Source organism: Lepidochelys kempii, chromosome 5 (genome assembly GCF_965140265.1).
Source record: "Lepidochelys kempii isolate rLepKem1 chromosome 5, rLepKem1.hap2, whole genome shotgun sequence".
NCBI lineage: Eukaryota > Metazoa > Chordata > Testudines > Cheloniidae > Lepidochelys > Lepidochelys kempii.
In genome coordinates, this window is record NC_133260.1 from 102,981,009 (window position 1) to 102,999,260 (window position 18,252).

The window sequence follows — 18,252 nt, forward strand, 5'->3', positions numbered from 1 at the left end:
AACACAAATTGTCAGCATCAAATGTCGAAAAACACAAAGTAAATATCCCTAAATTAAACTCTAATAAGTTCTCACACAACATTGTGCATACTTTGCTTCTCTGTAAATTTTGATAATCATTGATGGAAATATATTTTTGTTGGTTTGTGTATGTAAAGTGAAATTGATGTTTATTGACTTTAACCAATGAAAATCTAATCCTTCCAAGCCTACTTATTGTTTATAGTTTTCATATAATGGACTTGTGGATAGGACACTTGACTAGCAGTCTGGAGACCTGAGGTTCTGTTACAGTTCTACCACTGATCTACTGAGTGACCTTGGGCAAGTCACTTCATCCCTGTTTCCCCTCCTACTATTTGTCTTGTTTATTTACAGTATAAGCTCTTCTAGGCAGGGACTGTGCCTTATGATGTGTTAGCACCTAACACAACAGGACTCCAGTCTTGGTTGGAGCCTCTGGGCACTACTATAGTACAAATAATACATTTTTAAAAAAGTAAGAATCTCTCTCAAACTACCAGTGAATATAGCAAGGTAAATCCCAGAGGCACAAGTATATACTCTGAGATTAACTTAGAATAGTGGTCACTTACTCTACATTTGTGCACTAACACAAAATATATGTTGAAGTATCATCATAATCCGGCTGTGCTGTTAACAACATTCTAAACAAACAAGAGTAACAATAAAACTACTACTAAACTTAGTAATGTTCAGAGTCAATTGCTTCTCATTTTTAAAATGAATAAAGATAGTCTTACCTCTCAGTGCTGGAGTCGACAGCTGAGAGAGGAGGTAACTGAGATGGTGGGTTGCAGGGACTACCCTGTACATTATGCCCTGGAGAAGGGTGACTGACAGGATGTGATGGTGGACCACCCCCAGCAGCTGTTCCACTCCGACTTGAATGAGTACTGGAGAACATTGTAGCTGAAATCAGAGGGAGAGCAATATTCAGTATCATGGTAGGCACAACATGATTTCAATGATCAGTCAGTACTACCAGATAAGTGATCACCCTTTCTATGAATCATAGAATCATAGAATATCAGGGTTGGAAGGGACCTCAGGAGGTCATCTAGTCCAACCCCCTGCTCAAAAGCAGGACCCATACCCAATTAAATCATCCCAGCCAGGGCTTTGTCAAGCCTGACCTTAAAAACTTCTAAGGAAGGAGATTCCACCACCTCCCTAGGCAACGCATTCCAGTGTTTCACCACCCTCCTAGTGAAAAAGTTTTTCCTAATATCCAACCTAAACCTCCCCCACTGCAACTTGAGACCATTACTCCTTGTCCTGTCCTCTTCCACCACTGAGAATAGTCTAGAACCATCCTCTCTGGAACTACCTCTCAGGTAGTTGAAAGCAGCTATCAAATCCCCCCTCATTCTTCTCTTCTGCAGGCTAAACAATCCCAGTTCCCTCAGCCTCTCCTCATAAGTCATGTGTTCCAGACCCCTAATCATTTTTGTTGCCCTTCACTGGACTCTCTCCAATTTATCCACATCCTTCTTGTAGTGTGGGGCCCAAAACTGGACACAGTACTCCAGATGAGGCCTCACCAATGTCGCATAGAGGGGGACGATCACGTCCCTCGATCTGCTGGCTATGCCCCTACTTATACATCCCAAAATGCCATTGGCCTTCTTGGTAACAAGGGCACACTGCTGGCTCATATCCAGCTTCTCGTCCACTGTCACCCCTAGGTCCTTTTCCGCAGAACTGCTGCCTAGCCATTCGGTCCCTAGTCTGTAGCTGTGCATTGGGTTCTTCCGTCCTAAGTGCAGGACCCTGCACTTATCCTTATTGAACCTCATCAGATTTCTTTTGGCCCAATCCTCCAATTTGTCTAGGTCCCTCTGTATCCTATCCCTGCCCTCCAGCATATCTAACACTCCTCCCAGTTTAGTATCATCAGCAAATTTGCTGAGAGTGGAATCCACACCATCCTCCAGATCATTTATGAAGATATTGAACAAAACCGGCCCCAGGACCGACCCCTGGGGCACTCCACTTGACACCGGCTGCCAACTAGACATGGAGCCATTGATCACTACCCGTTGAGCCCGACAATCTAGCCAACTTTCTACCCACCTTATAGTGCATTCATCCAGCCCATACTTTCTTAACTTGCTGACAAGAATACCTTGGGAGACCGTGTCAAAAGCTTTGCTAAAGTCAAGATACAATACATCCACTGCTTTCCCTTCATCCACAGAACCAGTAATCTCATCATAGAAGGCGATTAGATTAGTCAGGCATGACCTTCCCTTGGTGAATCCATGCTGACTGTTCCTGATCACTTTCCTCTCGTGTAAGAGCTTCAGGATTGATTCCTTGAGGACCTGCTCCATGATTTTTCTGGGGACTGAGGTGAGGCTAACTGGCCTGTAGTTCCCAGGATCCTCCTTCTTCCCTTTTTTAAAGATGGGCACTACATTAGCCTTTTTCCAATCATCCGGGACTTCCCCCGGTCCCCATGAGTTTTCAAAGATAATGGCCAATGGCTCTGCAATCACAGCTGCCAACTCTTTTAGCACTCTCGGATGCAATGCATCTGGCCCCATGGACTTGTGCATGTCCAGCTTTTCTAAATAGTCCCTAACCACGTCTTTCTCCACAGAGGGCTGGCCACCTACTCCCCATTCTGTGTTGCCCAGCACAGCAGTCTGGGATCTGACCTTGTTTGTGAAGACAGAGGCAAAAAGAGCATTGAGTACATTAGCTTTTTCCACATCCTCTGTCACTAGGTTGCCTCCCTCATTCAGTAAGGGTCCCACACTTTCCTTGGCTTTCTTCTTGTTGCGAACATACCTGAAGAAACCCTTCTTGTTACTCTTAACATCTCTTGCTAGCTGCAGCTCCAGGTGCGATTTGGCCCTCCTGATTTCATTCCTACATGCCCGAGCAACATTTTTATACTCTTCCCTGGTCATTTGTCCAATCTTCCACTTCTTGTAAGCTTCTTTTTTATGTTTAAGGTCCGCAAGGATTTCACTGTTAAGCCAAGCTGGTCGCCTGCCATATTTACTATTCTTTCGACACATCGGGATGGTTTGTCCCTGTACCCTCAATAAGGATTCTTTGAAATACAGCCAGCTCTCCTAGACTCCTTTCCCCCTCATGTTATTCCCCCAGGGGATCCTACTCATCAGTTCTCTGAGGGAGTCCAAGTCTGCTTTCCTGAAGTCCAGGGTCCGTATTCTGCTGCTTACCTTTCTTCCCTGTGTCAGGATCCTGCACTCAACCAACTCATGGTCACAGCCTCCCAGATTCCCATCCACTTTTGCTTCACCTACTAATTCTTCCCGGTTTGTGAGCAGCAGGTCAAGAAAAGCTCTCTCCCTAGTTGGCTCCTCCAGCACTTGCACCAGGAAATTGTTCCCTACATTTTCCAAAAACTTCCTAGATTGTCTGTGCACCGCTGTAGTGCACTCCCAGCAGATACCAGGATGATTAAAGTAACCCATGAGAACCAGGGCATGCGATCTAGCAGCTTCTGCGAGTTGCCGGAAGAAAGCCTCATCCACCTCATCCCCCTGGTCCGGTGGTCTATAGCAGACTCCCACCACTACATCACTCTTGTTGCTCACACTTCTAAACTTAATCCAGAGACACTCAGGTTTTTCTGCAGTTTCATACCGGAGCTCTGAGCAGTCATACTGCTCCCTTACATACAGTGCTACTCCCCCACCTTTTCTGCCCTGCCTGTCCTTCCTGAACAGTTTATAACCATCCATGACAGTACTCCAGTCATGTGAGTTATCCCACCAAGTTTCTGTTATTCCAATCACGTCATAATTCCTTGACGTCACCAGGACCTCCAGTTCTCCCTGCTTGTTTCCAAGGCTTTGTGCATTCGTATATAAGCACTTGAGATAACCTGCTGATCGCCCCTCATTCTCAGTATGAGGCAGGAGCCCTCCCCTCACAGACATTCCTGCCTGTGCTTCCTTCCGGTATCCCGCTTTCCCACTTATCTTAGGGCTTTGGTCTCCTTCCCCCGGTGAGCCTAGTTTAAAGCCCTCCTCACTAGGTTAGTCAGCCTGCTCGCAAAGATGCTCTTCCCTCTCTTCGTAAGGTGGAGCCCGTCTCTGCCCAGCACTCCTCCTTCATGGAACACCATCCCATGGTCAAAGAATCCAAAGCCTTCTCTCCGACACCACCTGCGTAGCCATTTGTTGACTTCCACTATTCGACGGTCCCTACCCAGGCCTTTTCCTTCCACGGGGAGGATGGACGAGAACACCACCTGCGCCTCAAACTCCTTTATCCTTCTTCCCAGAGCCACGTAGTCCGCAGTGATCCGCTCAAGGTCATTCTTGGCAGTATCATTGGTGCATACGTGGAGAAGCAGGAAGGGGTAGCGATCCGAGGGCTTGATGAGTCTCGGCAGTCTCTCTGTCACATCGCGAATCTTAGCCCCCGGCAAGCAGCAGACTTCTCGGTTTTCCCGGTCAGGGCGGCAGATAGATGACTCAGTCCCCCGGAGTAGAAAGTCCCTGACCACCACCACCCGCCTCCTTCTCTTGGGAGTGGTGGTCGTGGAACCCCCCATCTCAGGACAGTGCATCTCATGCCTTCCAACCAGCGGAGTCTCCTTCTGCTTTCTCCCCCCAGACATAGACATAGAATGATTTAATGCTAATTCTTAGAAACCAACTTTTTTTCAAATCTTGCTTTCCGTGTGAAAAAATGTCACTGGTCCATAAAAAACAACCCAAATTATGTTATAATGAAAGAAACACTGATTGAGTTTTGAAGATATGCATGTGATTGGACAGTTCACAATGGAGAATTGTCTAAAATCAAAAAGGACAACACTATGGACCCAGTCCTGGGAGTTTTGCTTGAAAAAATACTGCAAATCTGGAGTCTATCATTGTTTCATATTGCAGAACAAGTTGTAAAGCTATAAAGCATAGTTCTTAGAGCTGATCTAAAAACTGATATAAAATATCACAATTAAAAACAAATGTTTACTACTTTTTGAAAATTTGAATACTTTCATAATTTTTCAACAAATAAAAAAACTAGTCACATGCTGAATGATTAACTTAAAATCATTATAGAAATTCCTCCCTCCATGCTAATGAGATGACCTAAAGATCAGTAGCTTCATTTTCAGAGATGCTATAAATGAGGACGCCAGCATTTAGCAACTGTGTGAGGACTGTAGACAATCCTTGTTGTTTTGCAAATTGTCTCAGAGGCAAAGAGTTTCCTTTCAAATGTAAAGCACAGATGTTTTTACTTTTGGCAAAGCAAAGAAACAGTAAACAGGGAGAGGGACACATTAACTTGGTCCCTGACTAACTTAGGTGCTTTTTACCGACATCCGTGTCACGTCATGCAGATGATTTTGAGTGAAAACATAGATACTTAATCTTCATCAAAAAGATAAAGAACAAAAAGTGTATGGCTTAGCTAAACAAAAAGGAGAGGTAAGTCTTCCAAGTTTCTGAGCAGAGGAATTGTGTAGGATAACACAAGATATATGACAGAGAAATTAGATGAAATTAAGAATATTAAAATGTAGGCTGCATATTAAGAAAAATTACCTAAAGGTGAGATCAATTAAACTGGAGAATAGTTTCCAAGGGAACTGATAGAAGCCACATTGCTTGGGACAAAGCTAAATTGGAGAAAGTACTGTAGGGAACAAGCATGCACTGACAGGCATCATAGAGTGACCTAAGAGGTCTTTTCCATCTCCAACATCTATGTTTCTATTTAGAGACCTTAATCTGCTGACAAAGAAAAAAATCTGCTTGTTTTCATCTGAGTAATGTAGGGATGTATAATGTCCCCTTAGCACACATATAAAGAGCTCCCATAACTGTTAGTGTGCCAAATTCTGCTTTTGGATGTACACATACACAACTCTTATCAATTAACAATTAGCCATTGACATATAGATGGACCAAGTCCTGACCCACACACGTAGTGCAGATGTTGACAAGTAAGTTCTATGTTCCCTCCGGAGCTTTCCACAGATCTGGTCTTTCTCTCTCTCTCTCTGTCCTTCCCTATTTATTGCAATAGTGGTGTTTTCTTTGCCCTAAATGGGTTCTGCATTCCACCCCTGCTCTGTCTTCCCTGTTTCTTGATCGTCCAAAAGGAATCCACCCCTTCTTTCCCCACACAGAGTAAGGGAAGCCTGCTGAATACAGAGCCCTTCGCTAATCTCAGCTGTCAATGTCTGGGTGCAGTGGAGTTATGGACTCCAAAAGTGGGCAGAAGAAGGGCTTGGTTGGCTTTATGGATGCTATGGAGCACTGTTTCCATCAGCATCCATGGAAGACAGCAGCCTCCAAGTCATGCCATGTTATGTCACACAGCCTTGACAGCCTCAATGCTACAGGAAAGCTGGGGGCCAGCATTTGGAGCTATGATTTCAGATGCATATCAATAAGAAGATATTTACGTGCATTTCTAGAGCACTCATGGCTGTAGTATCTACACGTATGTCTACACAGCAGCTGGGTGGTGTATTCCCAGGTTGGGTAGACATACAGTACAACTCCGTCTGAGGTCCTAGGTATGTACTCGGATGGCTATTCCAAGCTAACACCCATGCCACCACAGCCATGCTGCTATTTTTAGCATGCTAGCTTGATCAGAGCTAGTGCAAGTATGTCTACATGAGCTATGAATTACACCTTTCAGCTCTTGTGTAGATGTACCCTTAGATCTGAATCTCTAATTTTTCAATATACTGTACAGTATGATAGTAACTTCCAAATTACTTGGAGGGTCCTTAGCATCATTATTTGAGAAAGCAAATCTTTCTGCTGTCAGTTTCTCTTAAGTAATTGCCTTTTGCTGCCTGATCTAAGTTAAGCACATAGTTTGAACAGCATAAAACCTAGTAAACATCTGTGACAACAAACATTCTTCTTATCTCCAATTTACCATAAGCTAGATCTGCATAGAAACATTATGAAAAAGGGCTTTTTTTAACAAAGCGTTCCTCGGTAAAAAAGTATTTTCCTGTTTCTTCAATAAATATGAAACTCAATAGTTTGTATAATACTCCAACATAAATAAAACCCATCAAAAGAAATTCCCAGGAATAAATGTCATGAAAAAGCTGTTGTTCCGCCATGATCCTTAAGAAGCTCAGGTTACGGCATAGTTTCAGATAGATAGTCTTTTGGACTTGAATGTGAACCTAAGATTGAGTTACACCTTTTTAGGTCATCTAATTTTGATAATTATATAGGAAAAATTCAAGCTGCCATTTTCGAGGTCTCATCACAGAAGGATTTACCAACACAAAGATTATCCAACAGGCATCTCTCTTCCTACAGATTTTCTCTGTGTGGAGCTGCATTCTTATGTATTCTATTGACATGCAATAAAAATGAAGTGGATGGAGGGAAAAAGAAACTTGATTCACAAGTAAGAAAAAAGAGAAATAGCATTTTAAAATATTAAAGAATTTATACTTTAAAAAATTCAATTTCTTCTCTTAATGGAGCAAGAACCCTGTAATTTAAAGAAACATGTTTAAAATGCAGAATTACCACCTTTCTTCTCGCAAACTACCAACTATGGTGTAATTTATTACCATGGATTTATTACTGTCAAATCAGTGTTCTGTCAATCTATTTCTGCCCCCAAAATGTCTCTCCTCCTACCCATGCCCACAAAGATTTTGAGGCAGGGTTGAAAATACTTTCCACCTAGAAAAGACAGCATAAGCCTTTTGTTTGTGGTTCAGCTTCAATTAAAGTTGCACATTTGCTAGCATGTTTTTTACTTTTAAATCACTGTATTTAACATTCGATTTGTATATGGAATAATTATATCATCCTTGTGAACAGGATATTTGGCATCAGAAGAGAAAAACAGACATGCCCACCTGGCTGCATTCAGGCCATGTTTCTCCCTTCCCCATGCCTATCTCCCTCCTTTCAGCTCCCCCTTTTGTGTTTCCATGTTCAAAGGCCCAAATCCTCCTCAAAGGTATTTAGATGCCTAATTCCCATTTTATTTCAGTGGGAATTAGGTGCCTAAATATGTTTGAAGACCTGGATCAAAGTCCTTTACAAACATTAATCTTCACAACCTGGGAGTTTGGAGATAATGATACTTACTAACCTTTTTACAGCTAGGGAAACTAGGCAGAGAAGCTTAAGTAACTTTTCCAAAGCCACAGAGGAAGTCATTGGCAGAAGTGGAGTGAGAACTCAGGGCTTCCAAAAACCACTAGACAATATCAAGGAAATCAAATAACAGCTAGCAACATGAACTGAGATTTACAAACCTAGCTTTCTGAGACTTTTTGGCTTTATTCTGACGCTTGTGCCTGGCATTTCTTCACTAAAGATCTTAACACTCACCAGAAATTTGCAGGTTTCAGAGTAACAGCCGTGTTAGTCTGTATTCGCAAAAAGAAAAGGAGTACTTGTGGCACCTTAGAGACTAACCAATTTATTTGAGCATGAGCTTTCGTGAGCTACAGCTCACTTCATCGGATGCATATCGTGGAAACTGCAGCAGACTTTATATATACACAGAGAATATGAAACAATACTTCCTCCCACCCCACTGTCCTGCTGGTAATAGCTTATCTAAAGTGATCATCAGGTTGGGCCATTTCCAGCACAAATCCAGGTTTTCGCACCCTCCACCCCCCCCCCACAAATTCACTCTCCTGCAGGTAATAGCCCATCCAAAGTGACAACTCTTTACACAATGTGCATGACAATCAAGTTGGGCCATTTCCTGCACAAATCCAGGTTTTCTCACATCCCCCCCACCCCCATACACACACAAACTCACTCTCCTGCTGGTAATAGCTCATCCAAACTGACCACTCTCCAAGTTTAAATCCAAGTTAAACCAGAACATCTGGGGGGAGGGGGGTAGGAAAAAACAAGAGGAAATAGGCTACTTTGCATAATGACTTAGCCACTCCCAGTCTCTATTTAAGCCTAAATTAATAGTATCCAATTTGCAAATGAATTCCAATTCAGCAGTTTCTCGCTGGAGTCTGGATTTGAAGTTTATTTGTTTTAAGATAGCGACCTTCATGTCTGTGATTGCGTGACCAGAGAGATTGAAGTGTTCTCCGACTGGTTTATGAATGTTATAATTCTTGACATCTGATTTGTGTCCATTTATTCTTTTACGTAGAGACTGTCCAGTTTGACCAATGTACATGGCAGAGGGGCATTGCTGGCACATGATGGCATATATCACATTGGTGGATGTGCAGGTGAACGAGCCTCTGATAGTGTGGCTGATGTTATTAGGCCCTGTGATGGTGTCCCCTGAATAGATATGTGGGCACAATTGGCAACGGGCTTCGTTGCAAGGATAAGTTCCTGGGTTAGTGGTTCTGTTGTGTGGTATGTGGTTGTTGGTGAGTATTTGCTTCAGGTTGCGGGGCTGTCTGTAGGCAAGGACTGGCCTGTCTCCCAAGATTTGTGAGAGTGTTGGGTCATCCTTTAGGATAGGTTGTAGATCCTTAATAATGCGTTGGAGGGGTTTTAGTTGGGGGCTGAAGGTGACGGCTAGTGGCGTTCTGTTATTTTCTTTGTTAGGCCTGTCCTGTAGTAGGTAACTTCTGGGAACTCTTCTGGCTCTATCAATCTGTTTCTTTACTTCTGCAGGTGGGTATTGTAGTTGTAAAAAAGCTTGACAGAGATCTTGTAGGTGTTTGTCTCTGTCTGAGGGGTTGCGGCAAATGCGGTTGTATCGCAGTCCACAAGCTGAAAATGAAGCCATACCTCCTTCTTTATTAATGATACTCCAGATCACCTGACCAGATGATCTAGCACATTTTAATATTTGGCTCTGAGGTAGCAGCCCGCTGCAGAGTGTTAACTCTATCTTCACTTTGGAGGTGTGGGAAGAGATAAAATGGCAGAAACTCTTCCCAACACCATAGAAAAGCCAACTTGATGTTTCAGTGTGTTACAGCAAGTTACTGGAGAAGGATGCTAGTTGCCAAAAAAGGTCCCCAGGGTTTGAAACCTAGGGCAGGAGGCAGCCTTCAGATTCTGAGCATCAGCCTGAGCCTGAAGTCTATACTGCTATTTGTAATGCCATACTGAGAGCCCAAGTCTGTAGACGTGGGCTCTGAGACTTGCTGCCATGGGTTTCTGCTTTCCGTGTACACATAATATGAGTAGCAAAATAAAATCTGTCCAGTACGTACTGCAATAACTATGAGCCTGCTGTGATACAATATGTAATATGTCAGGGACGTCTGAGGAGAGGTTAAAGTTCACTGTCTAGACCCTTCAGTGTTAGCAAAGGGTCACAGCTGGTTTGTTGGCTGGGAGGCATTTGTTAAGTCCACAGTACTTTCTGATATTGCCAGTGATTGGCAGCTGGAACAATTGATTAAGCACAGCAGTTGAACATATTGGAAATTCTTATTACTTTTGTGATTAAGAGATGGTGAAATCCCCAAAGCAATAAAGTTTGTGATCTGGATTAAAACCTGAGGTTCTTGCTTCAACTGAAGGTCATTATATCATATCCTTGCCTGACTCTTACTTGTTCAGTAGATTGTAGTTTCTTTTCACTTAGGTTTTCTCTTAGCATGAAGAAGGGAAATAGAAATAACACAGTTGTCACTTGTTACTTTGCAATGGTAATGCTAATTCACCAATACACATAAGCTTTCCTTCTCTCAGAAGCTGAATGAAAATCATTACCATAAAAAGAAAAGGAGGACTTGTGGCACCTTAGAGACTAACAAATTTATTTGAGCATAAGCTTTTGTGAGCTACAGCTCACTTCATCGGATGCATGCATGCAATTCACATAGCACCAGCAAACTGCATCCAAGTGGAAATAGCTACCTTAAAGCTACACTAAGAACTAAACTTCTAAAATTCAAAACTAAAGCTGGGGAAGTAAGGGACAAATCTGCACGAAATGTCTGCATTCTGCATAAAATATGTAAGATATTAAAGTTAGTGAGTCCTTGTAAAGTATATGTACAAAATGGGCCTGATCCTGACAATAAAGTTCATTTAATGAGAACCTTAGGTGTTTGACAAATTCAGAACTGGACCTCAAAAAATGTTATTCGACGCCAAGGATAAGGGTCAAATGTAGTATTAGGCCCAAATTTTCTGTAAACATTTAAGCACATGCCTAATTTTATACCCAGGAGTAGTGCACTGACTTTAAACGGAATACTCACCTGCTTAAATATAAGCACAATCATAAGTGTTTGCACGATCCTGGCCTTACCAGAATATTTCAGCTAGATCACACTAAATAGTAACAATAGTAAACAATCCTGATTTGTGAATATATAGCAATGAATAAACACAGCAAGTTTGGTTTTGCTACCATTAATGGCTCACATTATTCATAATTTGAAAGTATTTGGACAACTGCAGGGTATTCATGAAAATGTTTGTGAATATGAAATATTAGCAGGAATTCTTGACTATTGTAATCTCCTAATTCCCAACTTTGACAAATCCCATTTTGCCCCACGTTAAACCCATTCAAAATGCCGCCTATGAAAAGCTTCAGAACAGAAAAGAATGAAATGTCATATTTGAAGAGGTAAAGATGATGTTGAATTTGGCAGGCCCTGGATGTGACCCACCTTTTTGTTCTCTCCTGTAATGCCTCTAGGGTTGGTTAAGTGTGCTCCATTCCCTGCCTCTTCAATAGTAGGTCACAAAAGATAGCAGGTCCTACAAACACAGTGTTTCTTCTTGATTGTAATTAAAAGGTAACAACTGACTTGTTGCCCTGACTACATCATCCCTATCTTTTCATCCCTCTGCTGGCTCCCCCCTTTCCATTGCACAAACACAAACTACTTGTATTCACTTTGATAGCCCTTCACAGCTTAACCACACCACACTTGCCATCTTTTAATTGGCATTGAGCTATTGCTCCCACCTCTGCTATGCCAACATGTCAGCCTTTATCACTCAGAAGGCCAGTTTTCCTACCAACACCTTCATGCTTTCTCCCATATTGCCTTTTATCCACAAAGTCACTATATTGATTTCCTTCTAACTCCTCCTTTGTCATGATGATTAGGCCACTGATGTGCTGTGACAGCTGTGTATGCTTATAATAATAATTGTCTCAGAGTTACCTAGTGCTCCCCTTACCTGTGTGTTGTATCCACCAGTTGCCTCAGATGCCTATTAGCTGTTTGTGGCATCTGTTTGTTATATGTGTGTACAGCATCTAGCACAATGACCCCTGATTGGAGCACCCAGGCACTCTACATTTCAAATAATAATAATAAACCAACACTGAAGCACATGTGTAACATTACTCACATGTATAAGCTAAACAATGTTAGGAACCATTAAGAAAGGGATAGGTAAGAAGACAGAAAATATCATAATGCCATTATATAAATCCATGGTACACTCAGACCTTGAATACTGTGTACAGTTCTAGTCACCCCATTTCAAAAAAGATGTATTAGAATTGGAAAAGGTACAGAGAAGGGCAACAGAAATTATTAGAGATTGGAACCACTTCCATGTGAGGAGAGACTAAAAACACTGGGACTTTTCAGCTTAGAAAAGAGATGACTAATAGGCAGGGCCGTCCCTATGGAGGTGCGGGGCCTAGGGAGCAAATGACGAATCCATCACTTCCAGGACCGACTGTGCCTGAGGCCAGCCAGTTGCACCAGCAGCCCATGGGACCCCCCAAAGTGCAGGGCCCAGAGCAGTCACCCCAATTCACCATACTGAGGGGATGGCTCTGGTAATAGGGGATATGATAGAAATCTATAAAATCATGAATGGTGTGGAGAAAGTGAATAAGGAAGAGTTGTTTACTCCTTCACATAACACAAGAACCAGTGGTCACCCAATGAAATTAACAGGCAACAGGTTTAAAACAAACAAAAGGAAGTATTTCTTCACACAACACGCAGTCAACCTGTGGAACTCATTGCCAGGGATGTTGTGAAGGCCAAGACTATAACCGGGTTCAAAAAAGAACTAGATAAATTCATGGTGGATGGGTCCATCAATAGCTATTTGCCAGGATGGGCTGGGATTCAACCACAAGCTCAAGGTGTTCCTAAGCCTCTAACAGCCAGAAGCTGGGACTGGATGACAAGGGATGGATCACTCAATAATTGCTGTATTCTGTTCATTTCCTCTGAAGAATCTGGCATTGGTCACTGTTCAAAGACAGGATACTGGGCTAGATGGACCATTGGTCTGACCCAGTATGGCCATTCTTACGTTCCTAAGTTAAGCATGTATGAAAGTATTTGTAGGATTGGGCCCTATAATATTACTTAGAACAGTGGTTCACAACACTGTCTTCAGGGCAATGTTGCAAAAATATTCTGCAGAATCTAAAAACTCTTATTACAACAATTCTGTCTTTCCGGTGCAAAGAAAAACTTGCAAATGTGAACAGCTGCAGTAATTAGCTTGCTTCATTTTAGAGCATTGGAGAATGTGCAATTCATGACATTTTCAGAGAGAATTTATAAATTATACATTTTGGTTTATTTTAAAATGTGAAACTGTTGAATTTTTGCCACATATGGCACAATAAACTTAAAAACTAAAAAAAATTCTATATTACAGCATTTAGGATTTTTTAGCATAAGAAATTCTAGGAGATGGGGCACAAAATATTTTAAGATATAGGGATGTAGTAGAAAATACATCATTTATAAATTCTGACTGAAAATTTCATGATACTATAATACTGAATAAACCAGAATGACTAGGATTTTTTTAAATGACAACATAGGGCTAGATCCGTAAAGGGGTACTTACACTGAGCATTGCAACATCTAATATGTAGGCACTCTGCTGCCCACCTGATTCCATAGCTGCAATTTAGGCACCCAGGTTCCTTATACAATGTGTGGGGAGAGCTAGGAACCTAAGAATGGGATTCACAAAAGCCAGTAAGCTGAGTGGGGAGCTGGCTAAGCTAGCCAGTAGGAAATGCAGAAGAAAGTGGTGGAGCCTAAGCCCTGTTTCTCAAAGGGAATTAGGTGCCTAACTCTGATCCAGAAGGAGATGCCTCCCTCCACCTGTGATTCTCAATCATGAATACTCTCCTGGAGTTAGGTGCTTAAGCTGGGCCAGCCTTTTGTCACAAAAAAATTGTAAAAAAAAAAAAATGAGGAGGAGATAGTGATGGTGCCACCCTTATGCCCAAAAACCCAGTGTGCTCACCTAGTATGTGGGAAACCCAGGTTCAAATCCCTACTCTGCCTGATTCAGAGCAAGAATTTGAACCCAGGTCTCTAACCCCACAGGTGAGTGCCCGCACCACTAGGGTGGGTCTCTCTCAGTCTCTCCTGTTGAAGCTGTTCTACTTTGTATAAAATACTTACATACTCATTAGAGCAGGGACTGGAACCTGGGTCTCCCAGGTGCATACCCTAACCATGGGGTTATAGGCTGAGTCTCACTCTCACTCTGGTCCAAGGAATATTTAAGTAACACTCCTGCAAATACATATGCACATGCCTAAATTTACACCTATGAGTAGTCCCATCAACCTCAATGGAACTACTCACATGAGTAAAGTTTTGGACTTGCTTAAGTGTTTGCAGGCTCAGGCCCTCAATTATTCTGAGTCAAAGTCTACTCTGCCTTGCACCAGTGCAACACAGATCAGAATTTAGACCAAGAATTAAATATATACCTAGTGGTGAGGTTAGTCCTAACCATGCAATTCATATAGAAAACAGTAAAAATAACAAGTTTTTCTAAAATCTAGAAGGTTTATAAAAATACATTAAATCTTTACATTTTAATAATTTCTCAAATATTATAGCTTATGAAAAAACATTGTTATAATTATATATTTTATACTATTGTTATTATAACTGTTTTTCTAATCTATAATGCTCATTTTATTTTTTGGATCTGTTTTCACCTTTTTTTGGTAATAAAAGATCCATAAGTGTACTCCACTGTATTATTAGGATGATTATTCTATATTTAAACTTCTTATATCACAAGTCAGAATAGGTTTCATTTTAGGCCTTGATACTGCAAATTTTTATGCATGTGCCTAACTGTAAGTATGAGTAATTTCAGTGAAATCAAAGGGACCACACACACTTAAAGTTAAACACACATTTGTACATGTTTGCTGAATCAGGCTCTTCAAAGGAAAGGGCTTTTCTACACAAAAACATAGTGCACAGCAAGCTGAGGTGTGTGCTATGAAACTTTTAGTGCACGGTAGCAGGGTCCACATGGCCAGTAGTGCATGGAAAACTAGTGCACTGTAGATTCATACAATGGCTTCCCTTGCACTAAGTGTCTATAGAGACAAGCCCTAAGTCACTTTTATGCATGATTATACTTTAAGCCATAAAAATGTGTTAGTCTCAAAGTTTTTCATTTTTGCCATTTCTTAAAAGAAAGAAAAAAATAAAAGAAATGGTCTTGTACAGTTTTCTGAATTAAAAAAAAGACTAATGACTTTACTAGTGCACTACGATGAACCACAAAACTACAGTGGTTTTTTTAAATAAAAAATCCTTTTATCCCATTTTCTAAAGCTAATTAAATGTAGGGCTACTTAGGACCTTTAAATATGCAGGTTAGCTTTACAATTCACGTCTAAATTAATGTTTAGTGGACTAATGGCCTGATTTTCAGAGGTGCTAAGCACCTGAAATCACTGAGAGCTATGGATATCCAGCTCCTCTGAAAGCTAGCTCAGAGCTTTAAAGGGACACCCTCAACATGGAGTTTTTAAATTGACTTATTTGAAATGCTTCCAGTTTCTGACAAAAAACCCTTTAAATATTACATTCTGAATGTAAAATTAAAACATATAAGTGTTTTTTCTGCTCCTTCTGTTGATGGTTATAAATATCTTTTCAGAATGGAAGAAATTGTATATACAGGAGAAAAGTGAAAATGGCTACATACATCGTGCTTTCAAATGCACAAAGTAAACTGGGAAAAATAGAGAAAAAATATATTTCCACTCATTTCTTTCAGTTATAGTTTTCTAAGGCAATACTTGTAACTTGAGTGGGTACAACAGTTCCAAAGAGAGAAGTGTGATTTTTCAAGTTGACAGTATCCCTTCAAGTATATATTTTGTGCATCCCTTAGACGAAAAATAATTTAAAAAATTTCTTGCTTTTAAATATGTATAAACTATTAAAATATCTCCAATTGGTAAAAAGTTTGATGAAGGCCACTGGTAACAGAGACATCTGCTCATGTCTATAATCGGAAAACAGCACAGTCACAGTTCAGGTGATAGGTGATAAACTGTGTAACAGGTTTCAGAGTAACAGCCGTGTTGGGTTTTCTCACATCTGGATTTGTGCAGGAAATGGCCCAACTTGATTGTCATGCACATTGTGTAAAGAGTTGTCACTTTGGATGGGCTATCACCAGCAGGAGAGTGAATTTGTGGGGGGGGGGGGGGTGGAGGGTGAGAAAACCTGGATTTGTGCTGGAAATGGCCCACCTGATGATCACTTTAGATAAGCTATTACCAGCAGGACAGTGGGGTGGGAGGAGGTATTGTTTCATATTCTCTGTGTATATATAAAGTCTGCTGCAGTTTCCACGGTATGCATCCGATGAAGTGAGCTGTAGCTCACGAAAGCTTATGCTCAAATAAATTGGTTAGTCTCTAAACTGTGTAACAGTTTACAGTAAAAGTGAGTATCATCTATTTTCTGCTTCAGATTGTGTCGACCCTTTTTCTCCTCAACTTGAGTGTGGGATCATTTTTGCTGCTTCCATTTGTCAACTGGAACAGTCGCTTCTCTAGGACACCACAGCCAACTTTATATTGCTTTTCCATTCTCTGCAGCATGAATAATTTTAATATTGCCATTCCCTAAAAATCCAGTCTCTCCTTTATTATTTCACTTTTTCATTATCCAGTAGCCCAGATAAGTAGTTAATGAAATAATTTCTTCCAAATGGATTGGGAGGTTGTCAGAATGAAATGACATGGCTTTGTCTATCCCTGACATAAAATCCCCAGCTAATTGATGGGAAACAATACTACCTGTCTTCTGTGCACCAAGAAAAAAGCAAATAAATGTGTCAACTGATTGATAGATGCAGCAATAAATAAATAAATGCGTTAGAGAAACCAGTCTATTAACTAATGAGAAATTACAGCTCATAAAAGCATGATGATTAACTCTTAGTTTACAAGAATTGCTGTTCAGTAGGAAGCAGAGACAAATAGTGAGAAATGAAAAATTACCGATTTCCTCCAGGAATCCAAACAGTCATGCAATATTGCCAACCCCAAGCAAAAATCATGAATCAGACTGTAAAATATCAAGAAATAGGATTGGAAATCAAGCTATTAAAATACATTTATTTTCTTCACTACCCTTTATTTTTTTTTAAAGCCTTAAGGGAGAAGCTACCTGCCCCAAAAGATCTCAGGTTCAAAATTCAAACTTAAATGCACACACAGAAAAATTGCCAGCTTGCAGGGGACTCCACTTTACCGCTCAATCTGGTTTAGCATTGACTCATTACTTATCCTTTTACTTTCTCCCCTCCTGACTCCCTCCACAGTCCCAAGTCCCCTAACTGCTCTCCATTCCCCCCCTCATGTTCTTCTATCCCTCATACACATCTCTTCCTCTATTCCCCATCCACCTCGTCAGTCTCCTCTCATATTTCGCACATCCCTGTTCCTCTTGTGATTATTTCCTGCATCTAGATTCTCATCTCCCTCCTCTTCACTCTACATTACCATCCTGCACCTATGCTCTCCTCTCTTGCCTCCTCACAATCTCCCCAGTCTGCCCCTGGCTCCTCACATCCACACCCTCTCAGCCCACTCCCTGACCCTCAGATCCTCTACCACTTCTCTTCCCTGCCTCCCAAACAGAATCATAGGGTTGGAAGGGACCTCGAGAGGTCTTCTAGTCCAGTCCCCTGCACTCAAGGATAAATATTATCTAGACCATCGCTGACAGGTGTTTGTCTAACCTGCTCTTAAAAATCTCCAGTGATGGAGATTCCACAAACTCCCTAGGCAATTTATTTCAGTGCTTAACCACCCTGGCAGTTAGGAAGTTTTCCCTAATGTCCAACCTAAACCTCCCTTGCTGCAATTTAAGCCCTTTGCTTCTTGTCCTACCCTCAGAGGTTAGAGAGAACAATGTTTCTCCTTCCTCCTTGTAACAACTTTGTACATACTTGAAAACTGTTATCATGTCTCCTCTCAATCTTCTCTTCTCCAGACTAACCAACCCAATTTTTTCAAGCTTCCCACATAGGTCATGTTTTCCAGACCTTTAAT

General features: G+C 41.3%; 1 protein-coding gene across 1 annotated transcript in view; it reads right to left on the bottom strand.

Annotated features, from left to right (window-relative positions):
• GLIS3 (GLIS family zinc finger 3) overlaps positions 1–18,252 on the bottom strand; it is a 267,600-nt gene that overhangs the window by 38,873 nt on the left and 210,475 nt on the right. The window contains exon 8 of the mRNA XM_073345244.1: positions 765–933. Within this exon, the coding sequence (XP_073201345.1) occupies positions 765–933 (169 nt within the window). The remainder of the gene's footprint in view (positions 1–764; positions 934–18,252) is intronic.